This window comes from Electrophorus electricus, chromosome 25, assembly GCF_041902795.1.
Source record: "Electrophorus electricus isolate QZ-2024a chromosome 25, ASM4190279v1, whole genome shotgun sequence".
In the NCBI taxonomy this organism is placed as follows: Eukaryota; Metazoa; Chordata; class Actinopteri; order Gymnotiformes; family Gymnotidae; genus Electrophorus; species Electrophorus electricus.
Window position 1 is genome coordinate 12,790,431 of NC_137521.1, and position 27,963 is coordinate 12,818,393.

Sequence of the window (27,963 nt, forward strand, 5' to 3'; positions counted from 1 at the left end):
GGCTAAATAAAGCGTGTTTGAGAAGACTCTTAAATAGCACAGAGGTCAGTAAGATACACATCAGTAGAAACCAAAATGTTTTTTGGATGCTTTATTGTATTTAAATAAATTATGCCAAATTTCTGTAATGTTTTAAATATGAATAACTGCAATTCATCTCAAAGTTGTTATTCATATGAATAAATCATAACTATGCATCATATTATTTTCTTTAGCTATAACATCCAGATTCAGTTATTAATTGGCAGTCAAAAAGAAAAAGGAAACTTCATATCACGAGGTAGAAAATAATCAAACAGTAGCAAAACCAAACCAAACCAAACTACTCCTAGTTGGTGTGCGCCTTGGCCAGTGGGGTTAGCATTCCTGCATTCATTCCCCATGGTAACTGTAGTGCAGTATGGTTTATAAATAAAGAACCACCTTCCTAACACTGAGAATAAGTTGCATATTGCACAAATACTATATATATGAAGTTTTTCCAAACTTTTTAAAATTCCTATTTTGATTTTTCCTTAATAAATAGGAATCACTTCTTACTAAATTATGATTATTTGTATTGTAATATGATGTAAGTTTAATTGATATTTACAGTAATTACCAAAATAATGTCAAAATCTTTACAATGACTGGTACCGTTCAGAGTAACTTTATCATATGTGCACATTTGCGCACTTTCTATCTGCACTAGAATCTTTCACAGTAATTGTGAAACCTTGAGAAGAGGTGCTGGGGTTTCCTGACTGAAAGTAGCAATCCCCCACCCACAGTGGTGCGGTATAGTCCAGCACTGTATACACACGCATCAGATCAGCGTGACACGGCAGCGTGCCGCACCCCAGTCTTAAGCTGCTACAGGATCGCAGCTAGCTGTTGCTTGAGATGACCCAATGCACTCAGCTCACTGGAGCAGGAACTGAAGAGGTCAACACTTTTGCTCTCTAACACCACCCAGAACCATCCAACCACACCTTTCTCCATCCCCAGCTCCAAGTCAACACAGTTTCTGTCCAGCAGGTGACACTCTGTCCATGAGCGTGAGAGTCTGGGTCATTTTTCAAATGCCTTGGGATCCAGGCTGCGTGGCTGTGGAGGACGTTAGTACTGATGGAGAGTTGTGTGTTTATCATAGTACAAAAACACACTTGATGTGTTCCCCTCAGATGTTTGTTTCTTTTGTAGCAATGAATGACCCTGTCATTCGTTTTACACATTTTTCATAACTGCGCACATTCAATTTCAAGGGGCAGGCATGTATTTATTTCAAAAGAAGCTTCTTCTCTGTGTCTACATAAACTCCACTGAGCACTATCATGCATTATGGAAAACCCATGAAGGAACGTGTTTTTCTCCTTAAAGCGGTTTCCCAGTGACATGTCCCCCCAGGGTTGCTGGGGCCCCTGAGGTCGCTGAGGTCACACTGTCCTCATTCTCTTCCAGGAACGTCCTGCAGGACGTAAAAGCAGAGTAGATCCTGGAGGAAAGCCCAGCGATGTCAGTGGAGATGTATGGCAGGACACCTGGAGTGGCTTGGTTGTAGTAGGAAAGCTGATACACACACACACACACACACGCACAACCAAGCAAAGCTTGGGTAAGCCTTATACATGTGAACATGCTTTGTCAGTGAGTGTATGTTTTATTATACACTTCAGTCAAAAAGAAGTTACTACTTGACTGGTTTGAACAGGATTTTTTGAAACACAACTTATGTTGTATGATTAAAAAATCCTGGACTTCCCTAGAGTTATGAGTTGGTGTTTGGTACAGTTAGTGGGTGCAGTTAATCAGAAAATCTTCACAAATACACCTCTACACACACACACACACACACACACACACACACACACACACACACACACACACACACACACACCCCAGTACACCCGTAACCTGTATAACATGACCAGTACACCAGTAACTGTGAAGAATGCTGTGGGAGTGTACAGAAGCCCGTGGTGGGAGGGGTACCTTGGTGTGGGTGGCCTCTTCCTCTACACTAAAGCCCGCACAAAGCACCTCCCCCCTGTTGTAGTCCGCCGTGGGCGGATATGCCGGCAGACTCACGGAGCAAAGGGCAATCCAGTAAGGGTCCCTGTGAGGGACAGAAAGGCTCTTAAGAAAAGGATCATCTTTCATCCTGTATTGGATGGTGATGCACTTCGCTCCCCCCCCCCCCCCCCCCCCAGTCAACGTCTTCTTTTTTTCATAAAAATATAAAGATCATGTTCCTATTGGAACAATTAGAGGTATAGGATATAGGCAGATCATAACATTCTGACATACATCTTATAAAAACAGAGTAACTGTTTTTACATTTTGTTTTAATTCTAGAAAATCTAGATTAAACAGGATGGTTCCGTTATGAGCTACAATCGTAATGTTTGTCGCTGACGCACTTACCCAGAATCACAAGGGCGCCTCCTGGAGGCCAGGAGGATGAAGTCCTGCACCTTGCCTCCTTTGCTAACAGAAGGCGTAACAACGCGGTAAATGGTGTCATCTCCGTCTACATGGCTGATCACCTCACACTCTCTGAAACATTATTCATTAGTAGCAACACCACAAACAAACATGTTAAACTATTTAGTTTTCCATTATGCAAAACAGAGAAGAGATACTGTAGAACAAATTAACAGGCAGTGGTAGAGCAGCGCTTATGGTACTTGATTAGTGGTCAGAAGGTTATTGGTTCAAGCCCCTCCACTGCCAAGTTGCCACTGATGGGCCCCTGAGCAAAACCCTTAACCCTCAATTGCTCATAATTGTAAGTCGCTTTGGATAAATGTGTAAAGACAAGGCTTTCGTTATCTTTAGATTTGTTTTTTGTTTTTTTTACTAATTCTGTGTGTGTATTATATAGTCTCTACTGCCTTTTTGTTACCAGCCTGTCTTTCTGTTTTCTATCTGTTTGTGCGTACTTGTAATGTGGGTCCCACTTGTGTCTGCATTTGAGGTCTGACAGAAGCACAAACACCTTCTCTGCTCCCACGGCAACGTGAGTCTCCACCTTGAAACTCAGCATGTGGTTTTCCTCCAGTGTGTACAGACTGACCTGGGAACAGCAGAAAGTCCCCACCCTTTACTTGGCACAGCTGTGTTTCTGCTCTACGAGTGCTGGATATGCAGTTATTTTAAGCCCTTTAAACGGATCACAAAATAAAAAGACGACAGCAGTTTGGTTGTCCTTAATGCTCTAAAGCAGATCTGACATTATTGTTCTTGTGTGATGTGTTGCTCAGTGTGAAGTGTGAAGAGTTTAACAGGACTATATGTGGTTGGACTGAAATTCAAACCTTCTTCTTCTCCGAGGTGAGGACCCAGGTGTTCCGTGCTGCAAGCATCTTCAGTGCGGATACGTTATTGAAGCTGAGGTACATCTGGGGAACAGATGTTTTCACTCAGCCACAGTTGTGCCAGTGTGGTACCATCTACAGTGGTACCAGCACCACATGTCTCAGATTTATCACACAAGAGCTCAAAAGGTTTAAGAGTTAGAGATCAGGTGCATCATTTACTGCTGTTCAATGTCCAAACATATGTTTGTGTCCATAAGCGTGCTTAATAAATTCTGTCAGCTCCCAGTGGAGATCAGTGTGGCTGGAGATGTCGTTATCCTAGAGAGCCAGTAACATCCTGGTAGGTGTTCACACAGCATCTGTAGTTTGGCTGCGTGTTGACATATGTGAGCACACACACCTGATTGGCTGCGTGTTGACATGTGTGAGCACACACACCTGATTGGTCGGGTCCCATGGCACTGAGAGTGGAACCTCACTCTGCTTGCAAGAGATGATGTACTTCCTGTAACAGGACAATCACATGACTGTTTGGGGTTGAGGGGGCCATGCAGACAACTGTTGCTACCACGTGTGTTCAGTGTTTACTGGCAGTATGACAGAACAAGAACGGAAAGAATGAGTTCATTGTCTGTGTCACTGTTCCACTGTGATATAGTCCCTGTAAATGTACGGTGAGATCTTGGGTTAGAGAAGGACAGACGAACTATGTTGCACTCTGCTTTTACCTTCAACCTCTGGCTTGTGCGAGATCTTTGTGTTTACGTGCAAAAAAATCACGTGTGGTGGCTGCACTAGTGTAATTACCTGGCTAAACTGTGATTTCTAAACTCAAGCCTAGTTTTGCCTGTAAAAGTATCTGTGGTGTTCACCTCTGATATTTCCGGTACAGTTTCATGTATGTAAGAAATGTGTTGTTCCTTGTGTAAACTCTTTTACATAACCTGTCTAAGCGGATCTTCTTCCTGGCTATGGCCTCCTGAAACCGCCTCCTACCATCCTGTAGACACCAGAGGTCACGGGTAAAACGTATACAGATCTAATTCCGGGTCAGTGCATACATACAGTGCCAGATCACAAAGACTTAACACACTGTAAGATGGCAGGTAAAAATTATTGTCAATTCTCAAGGATTTTTTAATGTTTCACAGGACACGTAACCTGCCAGTCATTCCTTCATCTCACAGTGATCATCAACCTTTGCCCTTGAGAAACTCTCTCTGTAGAGTGTTTATTTCCAGCCCCAAAGTCAGACCGCCCAAGGAATGCAGATCTGCAGGCGAGGGTCGATGACCCCTCTGTCACATCTGGTCTAAACAGTACAGTATTTGCCCGATCTGTTTCTCTGCTCATGATTCAGAAGCTGCCACCAACATTCGTGCAGCTCAAACGATACCGGTATACTCACCATGGGCTCTGGTCGTATCCGTGGTAATGTGCATGGCTCTTTGTTGTGGTCTAGGACCTCGAAAGTCATGAAGGCACTGTTGATGTGTCGTAGCGGTTCTCCACCCTGATAGGCCTCCGCACACACACCCACCTCCATACTGTAGTGGAACACGCACATATCCAAACACCTAAACACTCACACACACACACCTCCATACTGTAGTGGAACACCCACATACCCAAACACCTAAACACTCACACACACACACCTCCATACTGTAGTGGAACACCCACATACCCAAACACCTAAACACCTAAAAGTGTGCTTGTGTTTGTCTCGTTGGATTATGATCTGGTTGGTTAAGGTAGGCTCTGAGTTCACTTACTTTTGTCTTAGATTCTGTGAAACTCAAGGCTTGTTGTCTAAACCTAGCTGTTAGTTGCTTGGTAGCAGTAATCACTACAGGTGTAGTTTCACCCTGACGTTAGGTGTGAACTGAGTGGCGGGCTCAGCCCTTATTGAACCGAGTTAAATTAGGACAACTCCTGTAGCGGTAATCAACATCTGGATAAGGTTTGGTGGTGTTCTCAATCAGTTCATCTACATCTCACCTACAGGACTTCACAAACTCAGCTAAGTATCTTCTCATATTATCTCATACATCCACAAATCAAGCATCTGAAATGTGCTGAGAACCCCTGAGAACGCGGTGACTCCGGCTGCCCTGTCCTCTGCCTTTTCATCCACACGTTCTCCGAGGCGTCTCAGCATTAGCATCCCTACGCTTCCTACACTTCCTGGCTCTAACAGAAACATGGATCTCCCCTGAGAACGCGGTGACTCCGGCTGCCCTGTCCTCTGCCTTTTCATCCACACATTCTCCGAGGCGTCTCAGTGACTCCGGCTGCCCTGTCCTCTGCCTTTTCATCCACACATTCTCCGAGGCGTCTCAGTGACTCCGGCTGCCCTGTCCTCTGCCTTTTCATCCACACGTTCTCCGAGGCGTCTCAGTGACTCCGGCTGCCCTGTCCTCTGCCTTTTCATCCACACGTTCTCCGAGGCGTCTCAGTGACTCCGGCTGCCCTGTCCTCTGCCTTTTCATTCACTCATTCTCCGATGTGTCTCGGCAGGGGTGGTGGCACAGGTTTACTAATGTCACGAGAGTGGCACTCCACTTTCCTTCTCTACTCTTTCCATCTCCTCTTTTGAATTTCATGCCATTACAGTGTCTTTCCCCACCAAACTTCTTATCATTGCCATCTATTGCCCTCCAGGTTCCCTAGATCACTAGATTCCTTAGATTTCCCCATTGAAGGAAATCCACTCATTCTCCTTGGTGACTTCAACCTTCCATCAGACAAGCTGCATTCCTCCTGCATCCTTCCGCTGTTGACAGCATTCCACCTCACCCTCAACCACTCTCCTCTGACTCACAAAGCGGGCAATGTTCTGGACCTGATCTTCACCCACACCACATCGGACATCACAGTCACCCCCCTCCACCTCTCGGACCATCACTTTCTATCCTTCTCTCTCTCCCTTCCTTCTCTTTCCATCCAGTCCTCCCAAACATGTTCCTCCTCCCTCTGTCTCAATCTGCACTCCATAACTCCCTCTTCCCTTACTTCTACTATTGTGTCCACCCTTCCTCACCCTGACTCTCTATCTTCTCTCTCTTTGGATACAGTTACAAATACTTTCATTTCTACACTCTCCTCATCAGTGAATCTTCTGTGCCCTCTCTCCTCTAGACCTGCTAAGTCCTCCCCGCCTGCCCCCTGGCTAACAGAAACACTTCGCTGCTACAGGAGAGAACTAAGGACTGCAGAGAGGTGGTGGAGGAAATCTCGCGTAGATTCAGACCTCAGCTCATACAAGCCTCTCCTTTCCAAGTTCTCACTGGAAGTAACATCTACAAAGTCATCCTACTACAGAGAGAATTTCAAATCATCAGCATCTGATCCACGCAAGCTCTTCACTATTTTTTCTTCTCTCCTTAATCCTCCCCCTCCCCCTCCTTCCTCATTTCTTACTCCAGAGGATTTTATCACCTTCTTTGAGGAGGAGGTTGCAGAAATCCACCAGTCCTTTTCCACTGTTCCCACTCCTCCAACCAAAGTGCATTCCCCAACATCCAACTCTCTGACTTATTTTTCTCCTCTCTCCTCAGATGAAATTCTTCAACTACTGACTTCCAGCAATCCGACTACATGTCCGCTGGATCTGATTCCTTCTGCTCTGTTCCAGACAATTGCAAGAGATCTGCTTACTTTCATCTCTGTCATCAACAACTCCTTATCTTCTGGATATGTGCCTACTGCATTCAAATCCGCCATGGTGGTACCAATCCTCAAGAAGGCCACACTTGACAGCTCCAGCGTTACCAACTACAGACTGGTATTTTTCTTTCCTCTCAAAAGCCCTTGAATGAGCAGTTTATAATAAATTGTCTCTTTTTCTCACCCAGAACCAGCTGCATGATCCCAATCAGTCTGGCTACAAACCGGCACATTCTACAGAAACGGCCCTCATAGCGGTGACTGAGAAACTTCAGCTAAAGCTGCCAAACAGTCATCTGTTTTGATTCTTCTAGACCTTTCAGCAGCCTTTGACACAGTGACCCACAACATTCTTCTCTCTGTTCTTTTCAGGCTTGGTGTGACTGGCTCTGCTTGGAGATGGATTCAGTCCTATCTGGATGGACAGTCCTATCGGGTTACATGGAGAGGATCCACATGCAAACCATGTAGACTCTCCACTGGAGTCCCACAAGGCTCAGTATTAGGCCCCTTTCTCTTCTCTTTGTATACTTGTTCTCTTGGTGATGTAATATCTTCTCATGGTTTCTCCTACCACTGCTATGCTGATAACACTCAATTATTTCTTTCTTTTCCAGGTCTCCAGACGTATCTCGGCATGCTTGACTGACATCGCATCATGGATGACAGCCCACCACTTGAAGCTCAACACCAGTAAAACTGAGCTTCTGTTCATCCCAGGTACTCCCAACCCTTACCATGACCTCACTGTTTCCTTTGAGAACTCCCTGGTATCACCATCTGAAGCTGCCCGTAGCCTGGGCGTAACTTTGGACAACCAGTTGTCGTTCTCAGCTCATGTTTCTAATCTAACCTGGTCTTGCAGATTCCTCCTTTGTAACATACGAAGGATTCGACCCTTTCTTTCGCAGGAAGCTACCCAGGTGGTTGTGCAGTCTCTTGTGATCTCAAAGCTAGACTACTGCAACTCGCTACTTGCTGGTCTTCCTCTAAGAGCCATCAAACATCTACAGCTTGTCCAGAATGCAGCAGCATGACTGGTCTTCAATCTTCCGAAGTTCACACATTACTCCACTGCTGCGCTCCCCTCATTGGCTCCCTGTAGCTGCACACATCAGATTTAAAACCTTGATGCTTGCCTACAAATCAAAAAATGGACCAGCCCTTTCATACATGAGGTCAATGGTCAAAGCCCGATCTGTACCTCGAGTACTTTGAACCTCAAGTACGGCTCTGCTTGAAATACCTTGCTTCAGGTCTCATGGACGATAAGCATCGAGACTATTTTCTGTCCTGGCTCCAAGATGGTGGAATGAACTCCCACTTGTTGTTTGGACAGCAGAGTCCCTTGCAGTCTTTAAACGCAGACTGAAGACTCATCTATTCATGGAATATTTAAAGGACAACTGACACTGCTCCCTTATTGACTGACTAATTTAGTACTTATTGTAGGGCATTATTTATGCTTTTTAACAAACTCTAGCACTTATTGTTTATAGCACTTATCACTGTTTAAGATAGACCTTATGTATTTTGCACTTCTAGGTATCAGCATTCATCCCTGTATTCTACAGTATTCTAATTCAATAGTATGTTTAATTCTAACCTACTATACTGTACTTGGATATATTCTATGAGTAAATGACAAAGCACTTTTGTAAGTCGCTCTGGATAAGAGCGTCTGCTAAATGCCGTAAATGTAAATGTAAACACTCACACACACCCACCTCCATACTGTAGTGGAACACGCACACATCCAAACACACACACACACACACACACACACACACAGGCACACACACCTCCATGCTGTATTTTAACACCCACATATCCAAACACATGTAAACACACCCACCCTCCTACATTCTGTAGTGGAACACCTACATATCCAAACACTCCTAAACACTCACACACACACACACACACACACACACATGCACACTCTTACCTTTTCCTGAATGCATTGTTGACGATGGCCTTCAGGACCAGTTGGTCTCCCATGTGTGATGGGCCCCGGAAGTGAAACATGTCTATGCTGCGCAGGGTCGGGTGAGCATTGCATAGGCGACTGGGAATGAAAACAATAGCAGCAGAGGAATGCTGAGAATACTGGGAATGCTGAGAATATTGGGAATACTGGGAATGGCTGCTGCCGTACTCCAGAGTAACACATGCCACTCTAATGCCCTGTGTTCGTTTCCTTTAGGATACATTTAGCCTAACCCATCTAGAATCAAAGCAGGATAGTGTCTCATAGCTACATAGCTCTTATATTTCTCTTCAATAAATCAATCTTCTTATCTAGCACTGTGCACACCAGTTTATTCAAACTATTTGTACATGTTTACCATTTCATGGTCAAGTAAAGTATTCAGTGTTAAGTTACTTTCTTAAAACATTTACTTCTTAAATGTTTCTCTGATTTTTGAGTGTGCTTTTTTTGTGCCAGTTTGGTGTTGTGTTTAGGCTGGTGTAGCCATTAAGGTCAGTTTGTTAGTGTTGCTTTGTTAAGATCAGTTTGGTGGTGGTGTTTTGTTAAAGATGCTTTGTTAAGGCAGACTGCGGTGAGCCTTACCTGGCTGAAATGGTGGCCACGTTCTCCATCCAGGCCATGATCTGGCCACCAAACGTGCTCACCTGGTGGTTGGTGTGAGGCGGAAGGACAAGCTCCACACTCTCCACCCGTGTGCGCTCCGCCGGCACGCCTTCTGAGCACTGCAGGTGCTCATCCGCTGCCACGGAAACACACAGGGCAACACGTTGCTGCCGCAACGCAGCGCAGCGGAAACGCGCGCCGCGACCGCCACCTGTGAGTGGTGAACGGTGGGGTCTGATCCCCTCCACTTCAGCTCGGCTTTCCCCATACGGCATTGACACGGAGGAGTGAATTGCCTATAATTACGCTGATTTATGGAGATGTTTGCCGAACTATCTGGGACAGATATCAAATAAACAGGATGAGATCAGCTGGGAAGTGAAAAGGGAGGTGGGCCTGGCTGTAAGGAGTACGCTCGTTACTGAACGTAAACAAACACACCTGCTTCTGACAGCTCAAGCAGAGATGGTCTGTGTAGCATCTAAGCACACCTGTCAGATCTCCAAATAATAATTTGCATTAGCCTCTACCATTTTCATATATTAATCAGAGAATGGTGCTTCTGTAGGAATTGTGGCTGCATTGTTTGAGTGCTGTCTGATCTCATATGTGAGAGTAGAGCTGCAAGTGCTGATCTCAGCTGTCTTAGAAGACTTGTTGTAGAGCTGGCTATGTCTGATCTCACCTGGCTGAGAGTGGCAGTTTGTGAGGAGGTGATGTCTGATCTCACCTGGCTGAGAGGGGCAGTTTGTGAGGGGGTGTTATCTGATCTCACCTGGCTGAAAGGGGCAGTTTGTGAGGAGGTGAAGTCTGATCTCACCTGGCTGAGAGGGGCAGTTTGTGAGGAGGTGAAGTCTGATCTCACCTGGCTGAGAGGGGCAGTTTGTGAGGAGATGATGTCTGATCTCACCTAGGTGAGAGGGGCAGTTTATGAGCAGGTGATGTCTGATCTCACCTGGCTGAGAGGGGCAGTTTGTGAGGAGATGATGTCTGATCTCACCTAGGTGAGAGGGGCAGTTTATGAGCAGGTGATGTCTGATCTCACCTGGCTGAGAGGGGCAGTTTGTGAGGAGATCTTTTATGATCTCTGCATGGATCAGCCTCATTCTCCTGCGTTCTGCTGCCAGGCTGTACTCTATTTGCTCTGCCTGGGTGTGTGGAATCACCTGCTTCAGCTGCACACACACACACACACACACACACACACACAATCACCAGCATTAAATTAACCTCTATTATGGGGTTTTATTTTGACCCAGGTAAGCACTGGAGGTCTTTCAGTGCTGGATATCACTTTGCAGGTAACGAGAGGTCGTGATCTGCATTAGCTGATTTTCAGCCAGATTGGAGGTGTAAATCGTGGACGAGCTCGTCCTGTCGCGTCTGCGTTTCTGTGAGCTCTTCGCAGCCCCTGTGTTAGTCTGTTATTTAGGCAGATGTGTTGTACCTTTCCTGCCTCGGGGCGTCGAGCCACAAAGGTAGAGAAGGCGTGACACACACTCCACTGCCTGCTACTGTAGAGGTCCTCGCAGGTCACAACAATGCCCACCTGAGAAAAACAAACACACACAGATACACACAAGATATTGTGTTTAGCATTGTCCCATATCACAATGAGTAAAACACACACACACAATCATCCCTCATTGTCAGGTCTGATTTGGCCATTTATATTCTAAAGAAGTCAGTGATGCAGACAGAGAGACATCATTCACATCAGCACGACTTAAATGAAACAGTACAACTGAAATGAAAGATGTTACTGGGTCATGTACTGGGCCGTGTATTGGGTCCTGTACTGGATTGTGTGCTGGGCTGTGTATTGGGTCCTGTACTGGATTGTGTGCTGGGCTGTGTATTGGGTCCTGTACTGGATTGTGTGCTGGGCTGTGTATTGGGTCCTGTACTGGGTTGTGTGCTGGGTCATGTGCTGGGTCCTGTGCTGGGTCCTGTGCTGGGCAGAGTGGTTTGTGATTATACAATCTTTGGTGAACTGTCCCAAACCTCCATGCTGGATGTGAAGGCTCGGTTCACTCTCGCTCTGATACTGACAACCTGTCCCACCCTGTGGACAGACACACACACGGCAGTTGGACCCACTGCTGTCAGTACTGCACATAACTGAGCGGAAGTGTTCTTTGAGGACATGTCTGATTACCCTATGGTCTGCTCAAAGTGAATGTCATCCACAGAGGCTGTGACACAGGAACACCCAGCATGCCTTTCAGCTGTGAACAAACAGAAGTAACACACACACACACACACACACATACACACACTTACACCTAAACAAATCCACTGCAGGTTTACAGTCACACATCTGTGAGGTCTGTAATGTCAACAAACAAAATTTTGGAGCTGAGAATCACACTGTCATTCAGAAAGAAGCACTCTGGGGACACTCTGGGGACACTCTGGGGACACTGTGTGGACACTGTGTGGACACTCTCTGGAGTGTCACAGTAGAGCGTTTGATTCGCCAGCACACGCCCTCAGCTCAGTCCCCATACCACAACTGAGCCATGTCAAAGCCCTACCTCTAACACACCAGAGAATCTCTTCTGATATAAATACCAAGAGTGTGACCTTCTAGCTGACAGGGTTAGCCTCACACTCAGGCCATTCTCGTCCCTGCCACTGGGAGACGAGCTGCACACAAACGCCACACTGCTACAGTGGAATACAACCTACTTACAGAGCTTCGTAAACTACACCATCATTTTCACTCACACACACACACCTGAAAGGCAGGCGGTGGAGTCCATCCACTTGAGCAGCTGGCCAATGCTGAGCTCACCGCAGTGGTTGGCGTGGCAGGGGAGGACGATCTGACTCATCTTCACCTCTGTAGGGTTCCTGTACACCTCCCCACCATCGAGGATCAGCGGTGGCTCCTCCCACTCCACTGTAGCTCCAACCTCTCCAGACATGACCACCACCCTCCACACCAGAAAGGGAGCGATCTGCAGGAGGCTTGTGGGACTCCTCTCCTGCACACAGGGCCACGAAAGCTTGTTGGCTCACTGGCTCAGTGTTGAGTTTAAAAGATTTTCAACTGGAGTATCCCATTATTAAGAATGATAATAGCTCTAAGGTACAGAGGTAGATTATCATTCTACTACACATGAGCTGTTAGTGTTGAAAGGACATCCCTCCACCTAATCTCTGTATGGTGATGTCAGGACATTTTTAGCACTCTATAAGTGAATAAAACCTCTAAATTAAGTTGTATTTTATGCCTTAATTTGGTACTGGAAGAATTACTGTGTGAGCCGTTTGCTTAAAGCACAGTAATCTTTCACGATAACCACTTAGAGTAGGGATTCCGTGATTAAATGCTACCTTCTTACATTTGCCACAGGACTATAAGGTAGGAATACTGTTCTGTGGACTCCAGATCTAGCGTGTGTGGCTAGGCTCTTCAGAGCAAAACACCAACTTGGCCTCAGCTACAATACATGGTCCAGTCAAGGAGAGTGTTTACGGAGCTCTTTCAAAGCGAAGCAAAGCTCACAGTGACTGCAGTTCTCTGGTAGCTTCCATGCCTGCCTCTGTGTGGTTATGATTATACTTGTTATGATGCTGTGATTATATGGTTATGATCTTTAAACGCAAGTTTCCACACTCAGGTTTACTTTGTCACAGAATTCTCAAAATACTTAAGTAATCTACATGCCTTTATAAAAGACTGGACATACATATTTCCATTTGTAACTTTAAATATGAATACCTGGATTTTTGATTTTTTTCTTCTTTAATGTTCTGATATGTATTTTGCCGTCTAAGGTTACCTTTACAACTACTCTTTCTTAGTTCTGGGCATTTCGGGGTATTTTAACAGCGTAACGAACCTATTACATTATATGACGTAGACTCGATCGTAAAGGGTCACGTTTGACGTCACAATGTGGTGGACTGGTCCCTAATTTCATTTGCATAGTAAACAAGCATTAGATATAACGCGCTCTAAACAGACGGTTTAGTTTAATATGTGCTCATTGTCAGTGCGTCAATCATAAACTTTTCGTTTGAACAGCGTATAGGATACAAAAAGACAATAAACTTCATTTTACATTTTCTACAACATTTGACCTTCAGTAAAAGCATTTAAGATTTACAGGCGCCTAAGATGTGGCCTGGAAACTGTGGCCGATTAGTTTGCGAAAACAATCCAGTCCAGCACACGGAGTGGTCACTTGCCTGTGCAACTCTGAACGGCCAAAGCTTGCGCGTGACAGAACCATAGCCTGCGCGGATTTCTCAGATGGTAAGCAAGCTGAAAAGCTGATGATGTCGTGTTGGCTCTATATAGTGTTAAATATACTCATCGACTGAATAAGTCACGATAACATTAATAAAAGCTATTTGAAATGCAATCCACCCTAACGCCAGCTTTCTAGCCAAGGGTGCAATATGTGACACGCCAAAACTCAACAAACAGAAGTTCAAACATATAACATATGCATAGGTTCTGATTTCCCATACATTTTATAAATGTAGAAAAATAATTCGCACTGGTTTGTAATCGAGAGTAGGCCTATAACCCAAACGTGTTTGTAGGTCGCCGACTGCGCACATCCTGTCCATTTAAAGAAAGTCCCGCTCAGAACAGTAAAACACAGACTTACGTGTGTTGAACACCGTTTATGCAAATCACATCTGCGCGACAGAATGCGGTAGTGCACGTATTTACTGAATCTGTGGAGGACGATAATGGCACTGTCTCGCTCCAAAAGCCAACAGCCACCCCCCCCCCCCCCCCTCGCGCGCTAGGACATGACATGCCCGCAGCCTGCACGAGGAGCTCGAGGTTGGAGTGACGCCCAGAAACGTATTAAGGTGGACCGCGCGAGGGGCTGGAGAGCTGGACGTCCTGAAGACTTTGCGGCTACTGTTAGTTCACTTTGAAAAGCAAGGTTATAGCAGTTAGAATCCCTATAGTGTCTCAGTCCAGACGCAGCCATCTGCTGCGGGTTTAAATAAATACGGTATTCTTTAGTGTTAAAGCGTAAATAAATGTTCAGGTAGTTTCGTCCGTGAGACCTTTATGTAAGGTCAGCCGTGACTGGGGGGTGGTTAAGTCCAGCTGCCAGTCCAGGTGGGCTAAGACACCGTTCAGGACAGCACGGATCGCGGCTGTAGGTTTGCTTATTTGACCTGTATTGTGGAGGCAGAGCCCACGAGGCATTTTCACAGCCCACTTCAGATAGGCTCTTTCCCCGTAATTTCCTTTGGTGAACAAAGTTAATAAATGTCTCTTCTCAAAGTAACAGTAAAATAAAAACCGAGTTAATCTGAAAAAAAAGCCCCACCCAGTTTTAAACGCTTCCTGTCCTCATGACTTCAAATGAAATTCGGCTATTTGAGATTTGGACTATTGTGACTATTGTACCATGCACTGATTACTTGGCGTTAATATAATATATAATATTTTAGAAAAAAAAAAAACTCGCATCAATCAGTCCTCAGCGTTTCCTCGTTTTATTCAGTTAGTGCAAGTTAAAACTTAAAATGTTGAAAAGCTGTAACGTAATACCTTCCATCAAAGTATCTTTAAAATAATTGCAAAAAGCTAGAAAAAAAGACACTACTCGGCCGCTCAGAAAACGTCAGCGCTTGCCGTGACGTAATAGCCTTTCCCGGCTTCCTATTGGTCTCCGCCCTTGTCAGTCAAACCCTCCCCGCTCGCGACAGTCAGGGTTGGTTGTGCGCGTGTTCGTGCGTTTGGGTGTGCGTGCAGTCGGGATCCCTGACAGATGAATTGTTGAAAATAGAGGAAAAGGGAACGCGGGCGACTCTCCCGTGTATCAAACCATGTTTCCAAAAGGCAAGAGCTCCGTGGTGCCGTCGGACGGCCAGGCCCGGGAAAAGTAAGGCTTTCTGTCCCCTGTACCGTCGTGCTTTCCGCCGTGTTTCTGTGCCTTCGACGTAGCCTATTGTTAGAGCGAGCGCATAGGCACGGCTGCACGCGAGCCCTCCGGTATACGCGAGCCTGGGAGCGCTGAACCGAAAGTACGCGCACGCCATTCTGGGCTCTCCGGGCGGCGCACGGGCTTCGCGAGCTCGTCGTCCGTAATGCGCTGCAGAACGCATCGCTCGCTCCGGAGCCCGCTCGCAGTCGCGTGAGTCGGCTAGGTTTGGAGCGGAGCCCGCGAGCCAGATGCGCGCTACATTGTGCCTCAGACGCCCGTCTTTGGACGCGAGCGAGCGCGAGCGAGAGGGAGTGGGTCCTGTCTATTGTGCTTTAGTTTTTGATCGCTGCACAGGCGAGGCAGAGCCTGGCTTTTTCCAGCGCGCTATCAATACACTGTTCTACACACGATTTATGTGGGTTTTGGGGTTTTTTGTGTGTTCATTTTCTTGGTTATTTATTTATTTGTTTGCCTGTAACAGTAAATAGAGAAGGCTACCTCTCTTTTTTTCCGCCCATGTTTGTATGGGTGAGGTAGCCCACAGTTCTCCACAGTTATGATCCCTCCTTTCAGTAAATACGATACGATATACTTTATCCTCTCTTCCTACTACTTACGTGCATAATTCTATTTTGCTGTTTTTCTTCCTGTTTTTGTTTGTTTTGCTGTGATGCAGGCTGGCTCTGTATGTTTACGAATATTTGCTACACATTGGTGCACAGAAGTCTGCCCAGACCTTCCTGTCAGAGGTGAGAGTCTTGATTCCAGAGCGGGATCAACATTTGCATACGGTTCCTGCGTCCTGCGCTGTGAGCAGCAGGCCTGCAGCCCCGGTGCATGCTGGGAGCTCCTCTCAGCGCACACTAAACCCTTTTCCCCACGTTTGATTTCCCTCCCTCCAGATTCGATGGGAAAAGAACATTACTCTAGGAGATCCCCCGGGGTTCCTGCACTCCTGGTGGTGGTAAGGCCCGGCTTGTTGATGGTGGTGTGGAGATGTTGGCAGTGTAAACCGCTGACCCGATGGTGTGTTTGTGTTTCACAGCGTGTTCTGGGATTTGTACTGTGCTGCCCCCGAGAGACGGGACTCGTGCGAACACTCGAGCGAGGCCAAGGCGTTCCATGACTACGTGAGTGGCAATGTCGGTCTTCTTGCTGCGGTTCGCCCCGATCTAGAGCGAGTACACGGGTGATCGTGAACGGTTGTATGCACCCTTATATTGAAAAGGCTGCTCCTTCGCTGGTGCAGTTTTCTGTTCAATATACTGTACACAATGTGCAAAGACCTGCTAACAAATTGTGAGTTTGATATTTCTGCTGCCTTTTTAAATATTTTTTCTCAAAGGCCAGTCTTGCATTAACACTACAGAATGTGAGCATTTCTGAGACCTATCGTCCAGAGTGCTGCTGTCCTGGCGTCCTCTCACCTCCGCTGGGGCGTTCAGACACGTTCACTCTTAAGAGCTCGGTCTCCAGCTAACCCTGGGCCTTGCTCCGGGTCACAGGACGCCAGCCGTTCAGAACGCACTGTTTGGTGATCTTGCACCATCAGAAGTGTCTCTTGTGTGATGTGTGTGAGGAGGTCAGTAGAGAGGCTGAGTGAACTGAGAGACATTCATCCCTGTGGGAGTGACTGGGATGGGGGACACCGGAGGTCTGTCTCCAGCAGGTCTGTCTCCAGCGCGAGACCAGGCACTGTGCTGTATGCTGATGCTCAGACACGTCCTTTCAGAGCAGGCTGTCTCCGTTACTGCTGGTGTTCAGATCATAGAAATCACCAGAGCGCAGCGCAACATCCCAGAGCATGGCTGACGGTGTTCTTGAGTTCCTGGAAGTGCTTATTTTCCTCACTTTTTCAGTCAGTTATCTTATGATGGTCACGGTCTTGATCTCATAAACATCTGTCCAGTCATGAGGTTGCAACGTCATATTGAAATATTTCTACAGTACCTGCTGGTATGTGGTGAAACCCAGGACAGTCGATTAAGTATTGACTTAAAGTTTGTCCTTACGCCCACATTGGAGACTGGGTGTTGTGTAATGGAACTGCTGTGTTGGTAACTCCAGCACGATATTTGAGAGTGGCCAGAGTTAACATCACATTTGTGGTGTGTTTATGTATGTTACATGGTTGACTAAACAACAGATGTGTAGACTATGTAAGATGGCCTCTGTGCTGGCCTCCGGTGTATAGTGAGTGTAGAGTGTGGGGCAGGGGAGCAGTTGCTGCCTGGTCCCTCACACCACTCGGCCCCTGTCACTCTGGTAAATCTTTCAGGAAAATGTGATCTTATGTAATCAGTGTGCGCTCATGATTGACTGAGGTGTGTCCAGACTGCTGGCTGCTCTCATCACGTGGGTTGATCAGCGTCTGTCGGAGGGTGTAGTGTGTGTGTGTGTGTGTGTGTGTGTGTGTGTGTGTGTGTGTGGAAGTCCCTGAGGATGACTTTGGTTTTGAGGGTGCAGTGTGGAGAAGGCTCAGCAGGTAAGGCCGGGTGGAGATGACTGTGTTATGCTTGTCTGTGCCTGTCTTTGTTCCCGGCCGTGGTGGCGACCGTGCTTCCTGGGTTCAGTCTCCATGTTCTCTGGGGGTGGGGGGTGGGGGGGGGGTTGAAGGGGGATGGAGAGAGAGTGAGGGGGGGGGGCTGAGAGGAGAGGTGGTGGGGGGGTTGGGTTTTAGCTGCCCGTGTCGGTGGATGCAGACTGTTTTAAACAGAAGCCGTGCTGTGTTTCTGCTGTGCGCCAGGGACCCTCCCCCTGGGGCTGCAGTGTGTGGAGCTTGGGAGTGATTGATGGCTGTCAGGAAGCCCGTGGACAAACACACAGGAGAGGGGGGGTGTGTGTGTGTGAAACAGATTGTGGATATGAAAAGCAAGCGGACGCATGTCTTTGCATGACCTAAATAACACAAACCAATATTCACGACTAAAAGTGTTCCTCATCTCTTCTCTTACTGAACAGTTTATCTGAGCCACGTGTGCAGTAGATGTTGGGTATCGTTGGGTCCTGGGAGGTTACTTCCCTGTTTGAGAAACGGGGGGTTTAGTTCTGTAGCTCACCTGGTAGAGCAGGTGGAGTAAGGTACTAGCAACACCAAGGTCAGAGGTCAGACTCCTAGGGAGCATCCACTGTGTGACATCTCTGTGGATGGGTGCGCTGAGCAGGGCAGCAGAGGCTTTGGGCCCCGGCCCCTGGTGCATGGGACTGGGTTTGAGCAGGCCAGTCTGTCTGTGTCTGTCTGCTGCTTTTTACTGGGCTAAAAAAGCCAGGAAACACCAGCGTGTGGGAGACCACGGCACAGGTCGCTGACGCACCCGATGTCTGCGTAGCGCACCGGGTGTGGACGGGTACAGCAGCGGACGTGGTGTAACAGTAGACCAGAGAATCAGTGGGCGAAGTGTAATAACAGTATACAGTGAACAGGAGCCTCTGGGTAGGATTGCAGAGAAACACGGGCTCTCCTGTACTGGTGTGTTCAGGTGGAGGTGTCTGTAACTAGACACCCTTGTGTTAACTGTGTCTGGAAGCACTATAGTGGTGTTTAATCTGTGTGTTTTGAAGCCCTGGTCTTGGTAACTACGGTCAGGAGGATCTCTGGGCTGTTGTTGATTAGCTGTGTTTTAAGCTTCCTGAACACTGGTGTAAGTGTGTTTAAACTGTCTGTTTCTGAGCACTGGGTGTATTTAGGTGTGTTCAGGTGGGTCTGTGTGTATGTGAGCGTTGCCGTTGGTTACCAGTGCCTGTTCTATTGGTGTGTGGTATTCTAGCTGTGTTCAGGGCAGTGTGTGGCTGGGGTGGAGCATGTCCCCTGTGTATTGTCTCCCGTCCCCTGCCTGTGGTATTTCACACAGCCTGTGGGAGGCTGTCCTCGCCACAAAGACACATCCCGCGTTAACTGAGGTGTTAGGAACAGCAGAACTGACCCCAGGTCTGTGCTGGGAGACGCTGTGTGAAAGAGCACAGAACTGCGTCAGGATCAGAACTGACCCCAGGTCTGTGCTGGGAGATGTGGTGTGAACTGCTGGGGGCTGAAATTCAAAAAAAGAAGTTCCATCTCATGATATTTCAGTATTGGTAGAATATTAAAGTTCAAATGACTATATTGGTGTGTGTTCTTGTTTTGTTTGGCAGGATAACAGAACTGTGTGATTGGCAGCTGTGTTAACCCTGGAAAAAGGGCTCAGATTTTAAAAATCATGGTCATGTATATGAAATGTTTGAAAAATGTAAAATTAGATTATTATTGTTGTTGTTGATGTCGCTGTAATGAAAGACTGTTACTGTTTTCTTGTTTAATGGTGTGGTGAGTGTTGTGTAACTGTATTTACATGTGTGTTGTCAGTGTGGCGCAGGTGTTGTATAGTGTGGATGCTGATGGCATGATGTGGCGTGTTTTAAGTGACGTGGGTGTAATGCGTGTGTTGTGTAACGGTGTAATGCGTGTGTTGTGTAACGGTGTAATGCGTGTGTTGTGTAAGTGTTGTAGTGTGTAATGTAACGCTGTTGTGTAATGTGTGTTGTATAACGGTGTTGTAGTATGTTGTGTAGTGTGTTATGTAATGGTGTAGTATGTTGTGTAGTGTGTGTGTGTGTGTGTGTGTGTGTGTGTGTGTGTGTGTGTGTGTGTAAAGTGGGCACTTTCTTGCTCTTCCCACAGAGTGCGGCAGCAGCGCCGAGTCCAGTGATGGGGAACATGCCCCCGGGGGAGGGGCTTCCTAGCGGACCCATGCCACCTGGCTTCTTCCAGGTTAGATGCTCTGGCCTTTTCCTGTGGGCGTGTCCTTCTGGTCATGGCCTTACCTGGTGGGCGTGTCCTTCTGTTCCTTTGACCCTTTTGACCTTCCCTCTGCACTGCTGGAAAACATCCAGGCACACTTCTCTTATTTTCTTTTTTTTTCTTCCACAAACAACTTTTGGAATATGCTAAAAATGCAACTTTACTTTCTACCTGTGGGCTGGTCAGAGTGTGAGGACTGTGGTCATAGCACTGGTGCACACCCAGCTGACCCCACAGTCAAGCTCTGTTCAGCTCCGGCATCTCTGTGCTTTAGTGTCTGCTGGTGTTTTTGGGCTTTTTCCTGTTTGCTACACCCAGAGCCCTCCGTCTCACAGCCTTACTCCACCTGTTCTGCTCTGATAGGTGTTTAACTGCTAGAGGTGTTTAACTGCTAGAGGTGTTTAACTGCTAGAGGTGTTTAACTGCTAGTGGTGTTTAACTGCTAGTGGTGTTTAACTGGCTCAGTGCCTAGTAACTCTGGTTTTCTGCAGTTTTGTGCTCTCACGCTCCAGTTCTTTAAATAGTCTAACGCCTCCCATCCTCCTCTCCCTCCGTCTGCCTCTCTCTCTCTCTCTCTCTCTCTCTCTCTCTCTCTCTCTCTCTCTCTCATATATATAAACATTTTTCACCTCACACACACACTCTATTGCCTTCACAATATATCTCTCTTTTCCTCATGCTCACAAACATCTTTTTCTTTCTCTCCCCCTCTGCTTATCTCCCTTACACGCTCTCTCTGTCTCTCGCTCTGTCTCTCTGTCTTGCTCTGTCTGTCTGTCTGTCTGTCTGCTCTCTCTCTCTCTCTCTCTCTCTCTCAGGGCCCTCCTGGCTCACAGTCCTCTCCTCATGCTCAGCCTCCTCCTAACAGCATGATGGGACCCCACGGACAGGTAGCAGTTCTACACTTAAACCGCACGCGGTCTCCCCCCAGCACACACCCAGCACATGCGCCCTCCCACCCAAAGCACACGCGCCGTCCCCCCAACACACCCCTCCCCCAGCTGACCTCAGCCTTCTCTGCTTCCTGGCTCTTCTGTTTGCTCCTCCTCCCGTCTGTGCACCCGCTCCCGATCTGGGCGTGAGTTTCTCGTTTCCCAGCCGTGTCCTAGCCGGAGATGACAGTGAACCTGGCCTGGAGTTTCTCCAGAGTGTCCGAGGGTGGGATTTTCCTGCCGTGTACTGCTGTTCACCAAATCAGGGTGATGTGAGTTTGAAGATTGTAATGAAGTGTTTTACATCGCAGCCTTTCATGTCCCCTCGTTTTGGAGGAGGCCCAAGGCCACCAATCAGAATGGGCAACCAGGTAACCCATCACAGCAGAGACACACCTCCTTCACTGACACCATATACATACTCCATAAACTCCTAAACCAAACCTGCGTACCTGAGCGCTGGTGAACTCTGTTCCTAGACATCACCCTTCACGGTTTAGCTCTCAACCTGATCCAACACACCTGGTCCAAATAATGAAGGCCTTCAGTAGCATAATATAATATACTGTATAATATAATAATATATTAAAGGCTGCTCACCAGTGTAATATATAATAATATAATAATATATTAAAGGCTGCTCACCAGTGTAATATATAATAATATAATAATATATTAAAGGCTGCTCACCAGTGTAATATATAATAATATATTAAAGGCTGCTCACCAGTGTAATATATAATAATATAATAATATATTAAAGGCTCTTCACCAGTGTAATATATAATAATATATTAAAGGCTCTTCACCTGTGTAATATATAATAATATATTAATATATTAAAGGCTCTTCACCTGTGTAATATATTAATATATTAAAGGCTCTTCACCAGTGTAATATATAATATATTAAAGGCTCTTCACCTGTGTAATATATAATAATATATTAATATATTAAAGGCTCTTCACCTGTGTAATATATAATAATATAATAATATATTAAAGGCTCTTCACCAGTGTAATATATAATAATATATTAAAGGCTCTTCACCTGTGTAATATATAATAATATATTAATATATTAAAGGCTCTTCACCTGTGTAATATATAATAATATATTAATATATTAAAGGCTCTTCACCTGTGTAATATATAATAATATATTAATATATTAAAGGCTCTTCATCTGTGTAATATATAATAATATATTAAAGGCTCTTCACCTGTGTAAAATATAATAATATATTAAAGGCTCTTCACCTGTGTAATATATAATAATATATTAAAGGCTCTTCACCAGTGTAATATATAATAATATATTAATATATTAAAGGCTCTTCACCAGTGTAATATATAATAATATATTAAAGGCTCTTCACCTGTGTAATATATAATAATATAATAATATATTAAAGGCTCTTCACCTGTGTAATATATAATAATATATTAAAGGCTCTTCACCTGTGTAATATATAATAATATATTAAAGGCTCTTCACCTGTGTAATATATAATAATATAATAATATATTAAAGGCTCTTCACCTGTGTAAAATATAATAATATATTAAAGGCTCTTCACCTGTGTAATATATAATAATATATTAATATATTAAAGGCTCTTCATCTGTGTAATATATAATAATATATTAAAGGCTCTTCACCTGTGTAATATATAATAATATAATAATATATTAAAGGCTCTTCACCTGTGTAATATATAATAATATATTAAAGGCTCTTCACCTGTGTAATATATAATAATATATTAATATATTAAAGGCTCTTCACCTGTGTAATATATAATAATATAATAATATATTAAAGGCTCTTCACCTGTGTAATATATAATAATATAATAATATATTAAAGGCTCTTCACCTGTGTAATATATAATAATATATTAAAGGCTCTTCACCTGTGTAAAATATAATAATATAATAATATATTAAAGGCTCTTCACCTGTGTAATATATAATAATATAATAATATATTAAAGGCTCTTCACCTGTGTAATATATAATAATATATTAAAGGCTCTTCACCTGTGTAAAATATAATAATATAATAATATATTAAAGGCTCTTCACCTGTGTAATATATAATAATGTATTAAAGGCTCTTCACCTGTGTAATATATAATAATATAATAATATATTAAAGGCTCTTCACCTGTGTAATATATAATATATTAAAGGCTCTTCACCTGTGTAATATATAATAATATAATAATATATTAAAGGCTCTTCACCTGTGTAAAATATAATAATATAATAATATATTAAAGGCTCATCAGCTCTTTTTTTTTTTAATATTTATTGAAAGTTGTATAGAACGTGTCATTGGCATGTTGTGTGGTTAGATTTTTGAAAAATGCCACATGTACCATGTCCTCCTACAACAAGCCAAACTAAAAAGGTCCAAACTGGTCTCACTTCTTTCCCCAGCCACCAGGGGGAGTTCCTGCAGCCCAGCCAATGCTGCCAAACATGGACCCCAGGCTACAGGGTGAGTGGGAGGTCTCGGCTCACTCCCTCACATCCGAGAACTGGCGTATGTGATGGACTGATTTGCACTGATTTGAGTACCTGTGTTCTGTGACATACATTTAGTTACAAAAATCCCAGACTGGATTTTGAAATTAAGGTCCAGGCTTGTGTACCTGATCAACAGTTCACAAGATCCAGGCTTGTGTACTTCTGGTGCACCTCTGATCAGTCTAATCTAAGGACCAGGTGTCTTTAAGGCCTGATCAGAATTTGTGGCTCTTCAGGAACTTTTTACCGTCTTCTCTTTTTGTGCTTCTGTAGGACCAATGCAGAGGATGAATATTCCCAGAGGGATGGCTCCCATGGGCCCTGGGCCGCAGGTAACCCTCTGTTCTTCCATCTGCCTCTGGAACCCTCGTGGTGTGGGCTGGGGGCGGGACTAGGGCGGGGTCAGGGGTGGGTTCACTGTTTTTGCTTTGTTCTGTCCTGGCTCCCAGCGCAGGCGTGGCCGGGACGGGCTCTGTGTCTGAGCACGGAGCATTCGTTCGTCTCACACACACAATCGCAGTGTTCTTGCGTTCTTTCACACGTTCCGACTGCCACTTCAGTTGACTGATATGAATTGCCGTTGCAGAACTTTGGGAGCGGGATGAGACCCCCACACAACTCGATGGGCCCGGGAATGCCAGGAGTCGCTATGTAAGCATGATCTTCCCTCCTCAGCTTCGAGACCACTGCCGTAATCTTGGAAAATGAATGAACGGGGAGATCATTGTTCAGGAATGTCGTTGTGTTTCAGGGGTCCTGGAAATGGAAGACCACCTTGGCCAAACCCAAACGCCAACAACGTGAGTGTGTTTGTACTTTTAGACCAACAACGTGAGTGCGTTTGTATTGTCAGACCCATTTCTGATATTACTATATCTGTTATGTATTTTAATATTCCTAAACATAACATACTGCTGCACTCTGATATCAGGAGCTCTTAGGATGTCGTAAAAGCTTACTGTGTGTGTGTGCGTGCGTGCGTGCGATACCCTCAGATGCCCTATTCCTCGCCCTCTCCTGGAGCATATGGCGTAAGTACAGGGCTTTACTGCCCCCTGCTGGTCGATCTTGATTGTCATTTCCATTTCCTTTATCATGTGTTTTTGCGACCGCTCAAATTTCCACATTTCTGATTGGCTACACAGAGAGGATCTCATGCTATTGATAGGTTCAGAGGTTACTGGAAGATTTTAAATTCTCTCCACCTTGTTAGCTGTGAGTCTATGAGAAGGATTTGGCAGTGCGTGGGTTAAGGGTGGTGTAAGAACTGCAGGGGGCTGGAGGTACTGTCGTAACCCCATGCTATTCCCTGTAGGGTCCACAGGGGGGCGGTCCCCCTGGCACGCCCGGAATCGTCCCCAGCCCTGCAGGTGCGTGAGCCCAAAGCTCGGCTATGACCGGTGCCCCTGGTGGAGGCCAGAGGAACTGCTCTCCTGATTCTCTTCTGTTTCCTGCTTTCAGACTCCAACAACTCCAGCGAGAACCTGTACACCATGATGAACTCAGGAGGTGGAGGAGGACGGACTAACGTGAGTGAGGCCTGCTCATCCGTCAGCTCCACCTGTGCCTCCGTGTGGAGCGCTGCGATGGCCTTTCCACACACACACACACACACACACACACACACACTTACTTTTAAATAGATGATGAGCTAAATCGGGCGAATCAACCACTTAAAAAAGGCAATTCCTGCAACACACAGGTCTGGAGCCCCCCTGGGGGGGGGAGATAGACTGTGTTGGAGAGAGGCGTAGAAAAAATTGCAGAGGGTGTGTGTGTGTGTGTGTGTGTGTCTGTGTGTCAGTCACTGTGTTCTATATATTTGGCTCTTAGTGATGTGTGCCTGTTCTTCTCTCCTGCATGTGTAGTTCCCCATAGGTCCAGGCTCAGAGGGCCCCCTAGGGGCCATGGCAGGAATGGACCCAATGCATATGAATGGAGGTGAAGTTTTTTTCAACACCATTCCATCTGTCTGTGCATGTATCTGTGTGCGCGCGTGTATGTGTGTTTGTTCGTGCTGTCCAGAATCAAGAAAAAACAGTAGTATTTCAAGAAAATGTCTGTTTGGTGTTGTTTTGAGCCTCCACTTTATCGTGGGATATTTGTTTGATGCATTAAAAAAAAATTGGATCTGAAAAAAATGCTGCATTGTGGGTAATATGTATACATAATAATTAGTTGTTTTGCTGCTGTTTTAGGTTCTGGAGATCTGGAGGGGCTTCCAAAGGTGTCTAAACCCCGCACCCCCGCCACGTTTCTGTTACTCAGTGCTTTTCCTGAAACACTTCACACTGACGTAGTCGTTCCGTTATTTGAAAATGTACATCCACCATTTCACAAAGGGAAACTTAAGCCACCATTAACACAGTAATGCGGGATTGTTATGGTTTATCGATGATTCTCTTTGAGAAGTGTTTTGCTGGCATCCTGTCTCTCTATCTCCCTCTACACCCCCCCCCCCCCCCCCATTGATCAATGTTGCTGGCCCTGTGGTATTTGCAGAACTCCCCCAACAATATGAGTAACCTGACCAACAACCTGGGGCCCCCACGGGACGATGATGCTGGTGGCTACCTTCACTCCTTCCAGAATGAGAATGTGAGTGCCCCCTACCTGTTATCTCCTGCAGTGCATGGGGAGACGGCCGAGCTGGGCCAGGCCCAGACGCAGCTCTGTTTGTGCTGTTGCATGCGGATCTCAGTGGCTCTTCACCCTTACTCTGGGTTACCCCCTGACCTTGTGTCTCTGTTACCTGGTGTGCAAGTTACCCGCTGACCTGGTGTTTCCTGGTTTGATTATAATTTTGGCCATTCTATACAGAAAAGCTTGTATGGTGTTATTGCCTTGGGTTGCAACTCTCTCTCTCTCTCTCTCTCTCTCTCTCTCTCTCTCTCTCTCTCTCTCCAGCAATACTCTCCCTCCATGACCATGAGTGTCTGATATCTGATCGTGATTCCCAGGGGGGCGGGACTTGCCACTGGCCAATCGTTACAGAGAGACACGGGGAACATGTACAGGATGTGGGGGCCGCGCGTACCTGCCTCTGCTTTCACCGCTGGTCTCCTGCAATATCACTTTTTATTTTTTATTAATAATTATTATTACTTTTTATTGATAAGCCCCTCCCGCCCAGATCAGTCAGCTGATCTAAATGTGACATAAATCTCTTGGAACAGTTTTTCTTTCCTCTTTCTCCTGAAAAGTTTGGCTTTAGAAAAGAAGGAGCATCTTTTGGTTATGAGCCCAGGATGTGTAGCCGCTGCAGCCTCAGAGAAACCCATCGTTCACTTCCTGTCCACCTGTTCTCGACCCTCCAGGCTGAACTCTCGAGCGTGGCCCTGGACTTCGCCCCGCTGGTCTTTTTTTTTTTTCTTTTTTCTCTTGCCTGTTAAGTGTCTATTTTCTCGTCTCCAGTGACACGGCTTTTCTGAAGGGACATTTACGTCTTTACACTCTGTCGTACTTTTTCGTCGTTGTTATTATTGTTTCTCTCCTCCCCCCAGTATTAATAAGTAGCTGCTTCCAAGGAATAACTGCGTTCGGTCTGATGTCTCCCGCCGAGGACGGGGAGGACGCCGTCATCTTGTCCCTGCACTGATTCCATTTTGATGCTCTTGGACTGCTGTCTCCAATCCTTCCTCAGTGACTCTCTGATTGGTCCGATCAGAGGCGGACCCTGCCGATTGTACTACCTTTTGATTGGTGGAGCCTGAGGAATCCCGATTCCGCCTCCTCCAACCCTGCATCTCTGTCCAGCTCTTCCCCCTGACGCGTATGGCCATCTGTAGCATCCATTACTTGTTATGCTGATGATGATCTGTGCTGGTGAACTGTTCCCATGACGACTTCTCCCCCCTTTCACTACCATGTGCCTCAGTTTTTAGTTTTGGGTTGTTTTTTGTTTTGGGTTTGGAAGGCCTGTGATTTCATGTTGTAGCTTCACCCCCGAAGGAAGGTGCTGATGTGAAACAGATGCAGTAGTGTGTGTTCACATGGTTTCTGTGTTGGGCTCCAGTCGAACGCTACCACACACTCATAGTACCAATAGAATCGTAAGTTATTCTATTTATACAGACCTTTGGTAATGGTTCTACGTTTAGGAGTTGTTTGTTTTACACTGCTTTTGTTAGCTTGTACATCATACTTTGGGCAAAAATGCTTGTTTATATATTGACAACTAAATTATTTGGCTCCTTTCTGGGTGTTTTGGCCTCTTGTTTTCATGGGTGTAAAAGTTGCGTGGA

At 45.7% G+C, this 27,963-nt stretch overlaps 2 protein-coding genes and 1 long non-coding RNA gene across 7 annotated transcripts; 2 read left to right on the forward strand and 1 right to left on the reverse strand.

Moving 5' to 3' along the window:
* Positions 1–76: 76 nt before the first annotated feature.
* Positions 77–14,313, reverse strand: acot11b (acyl-CoA thioesterase 11b). 4 transcript variants are annotated; one of them, XM_027025258.3, is made up of 16 exons: positions 14,193–14,313; positions 12,305–12,554; positions 11,723–11,792; positions 11,569–11,629; positions 11,012–11,113; positions 10,610–10,739; positions 9,544–9,700; positions 8,917–9,036; positions 4,708–4,846; positions 4,244–4,299; positions 3,738–3,804; positions 3,297–3,380; positions 2,922–3,055; positions 2,404–2,535; positions 1,972–2,095; positions 77–1,548 (listed from the first exon to the last, which is right to left on the reverse strand). In XM_027025258.3, exons 2-16 carry the CDS (start codon positions 12,492–12,494, stop codon positions 1,354–1,356), a joined length of 1,761 nt encoding a protein of 586 aa, XP_026881059.2. In that variant the 5' UTR covers positions 12,495–12,554; positions 14,193–14,313; the 3' UTR covers positions 77–1,353. The 4 variants fall into 4 exon arrangements, 3 of the variants coding, with proteins under 3 accessions (XP_026881059.2, XP_081563456.1, XP_081563457.1); XM_081707330.1 differs by having other exon boundaries at positions 10,385–10,739; XR_014119831.1 differs by lacking the exon at positions 77–1,548 and having other exon boundaries at positions 2,079–2,095; positions 2,978–3,055; positions 10,385–10,739.
* Positions 7,108–8,013, forward strand: LOC145653685 (uncharacterized). The gene is made up of 3 exons (XR_014119832.1): positions 7,108–7,467; positions 7,586–7,688; positions 7,880–8,013. It is a non-coding gene; the product is annotated as an uncharacterized LOC145653685 (long non-coding RNA).
* Positions 14,314–15,255: 942 nt separating the features above from the next.
* Positions 15,256–27,915, forward strand: ssbp3b (single stranded DNA binding protein 3b). Of its 2 annotated transcripts, XM_027025262.3 has the most exons (18): positions 15,256–15,434; positions 16,153–16,225; positions 16,379–16,440; positions 16,522–16,606; positions 20,134–20,223; positions 21,072–21,143; positions 21,497–21,556; positions 23,630–23,690; positions 23,993–24,051; positions 24,306–24,370; positions 24,471–24,519; positions 24,715–24,750; positions 25,035–25,089; positions 25,181–25,248; positions 25,588–25,660; positions 25,918–25,946; positions 26,222–26,317; positions 26,627–27,915. In XM_027025262.3, the coding sequence occupies exons 1-18, from the start codon at positions 15,379–15,381 to the stop codon at positions 26,657–26,659; spliced, it is 1,122 nt and encodes a 373-aa protein (XP_026881063.1). In that variant the 5' UTR covers positions 15,256–15,378; the 3' UTR covers positions 26,660–27,915. The 2 variants fall into 2 exon arrangements, with proteins under 2 accessions (XP_026881063.1, XP_026881064.1); XM_027025263.3 differs by lacking the exon at positions 21,072–21,143.
* The last annotated feature ends 48 nt before the right edge of the window (positions 27,916–27,963 follow it).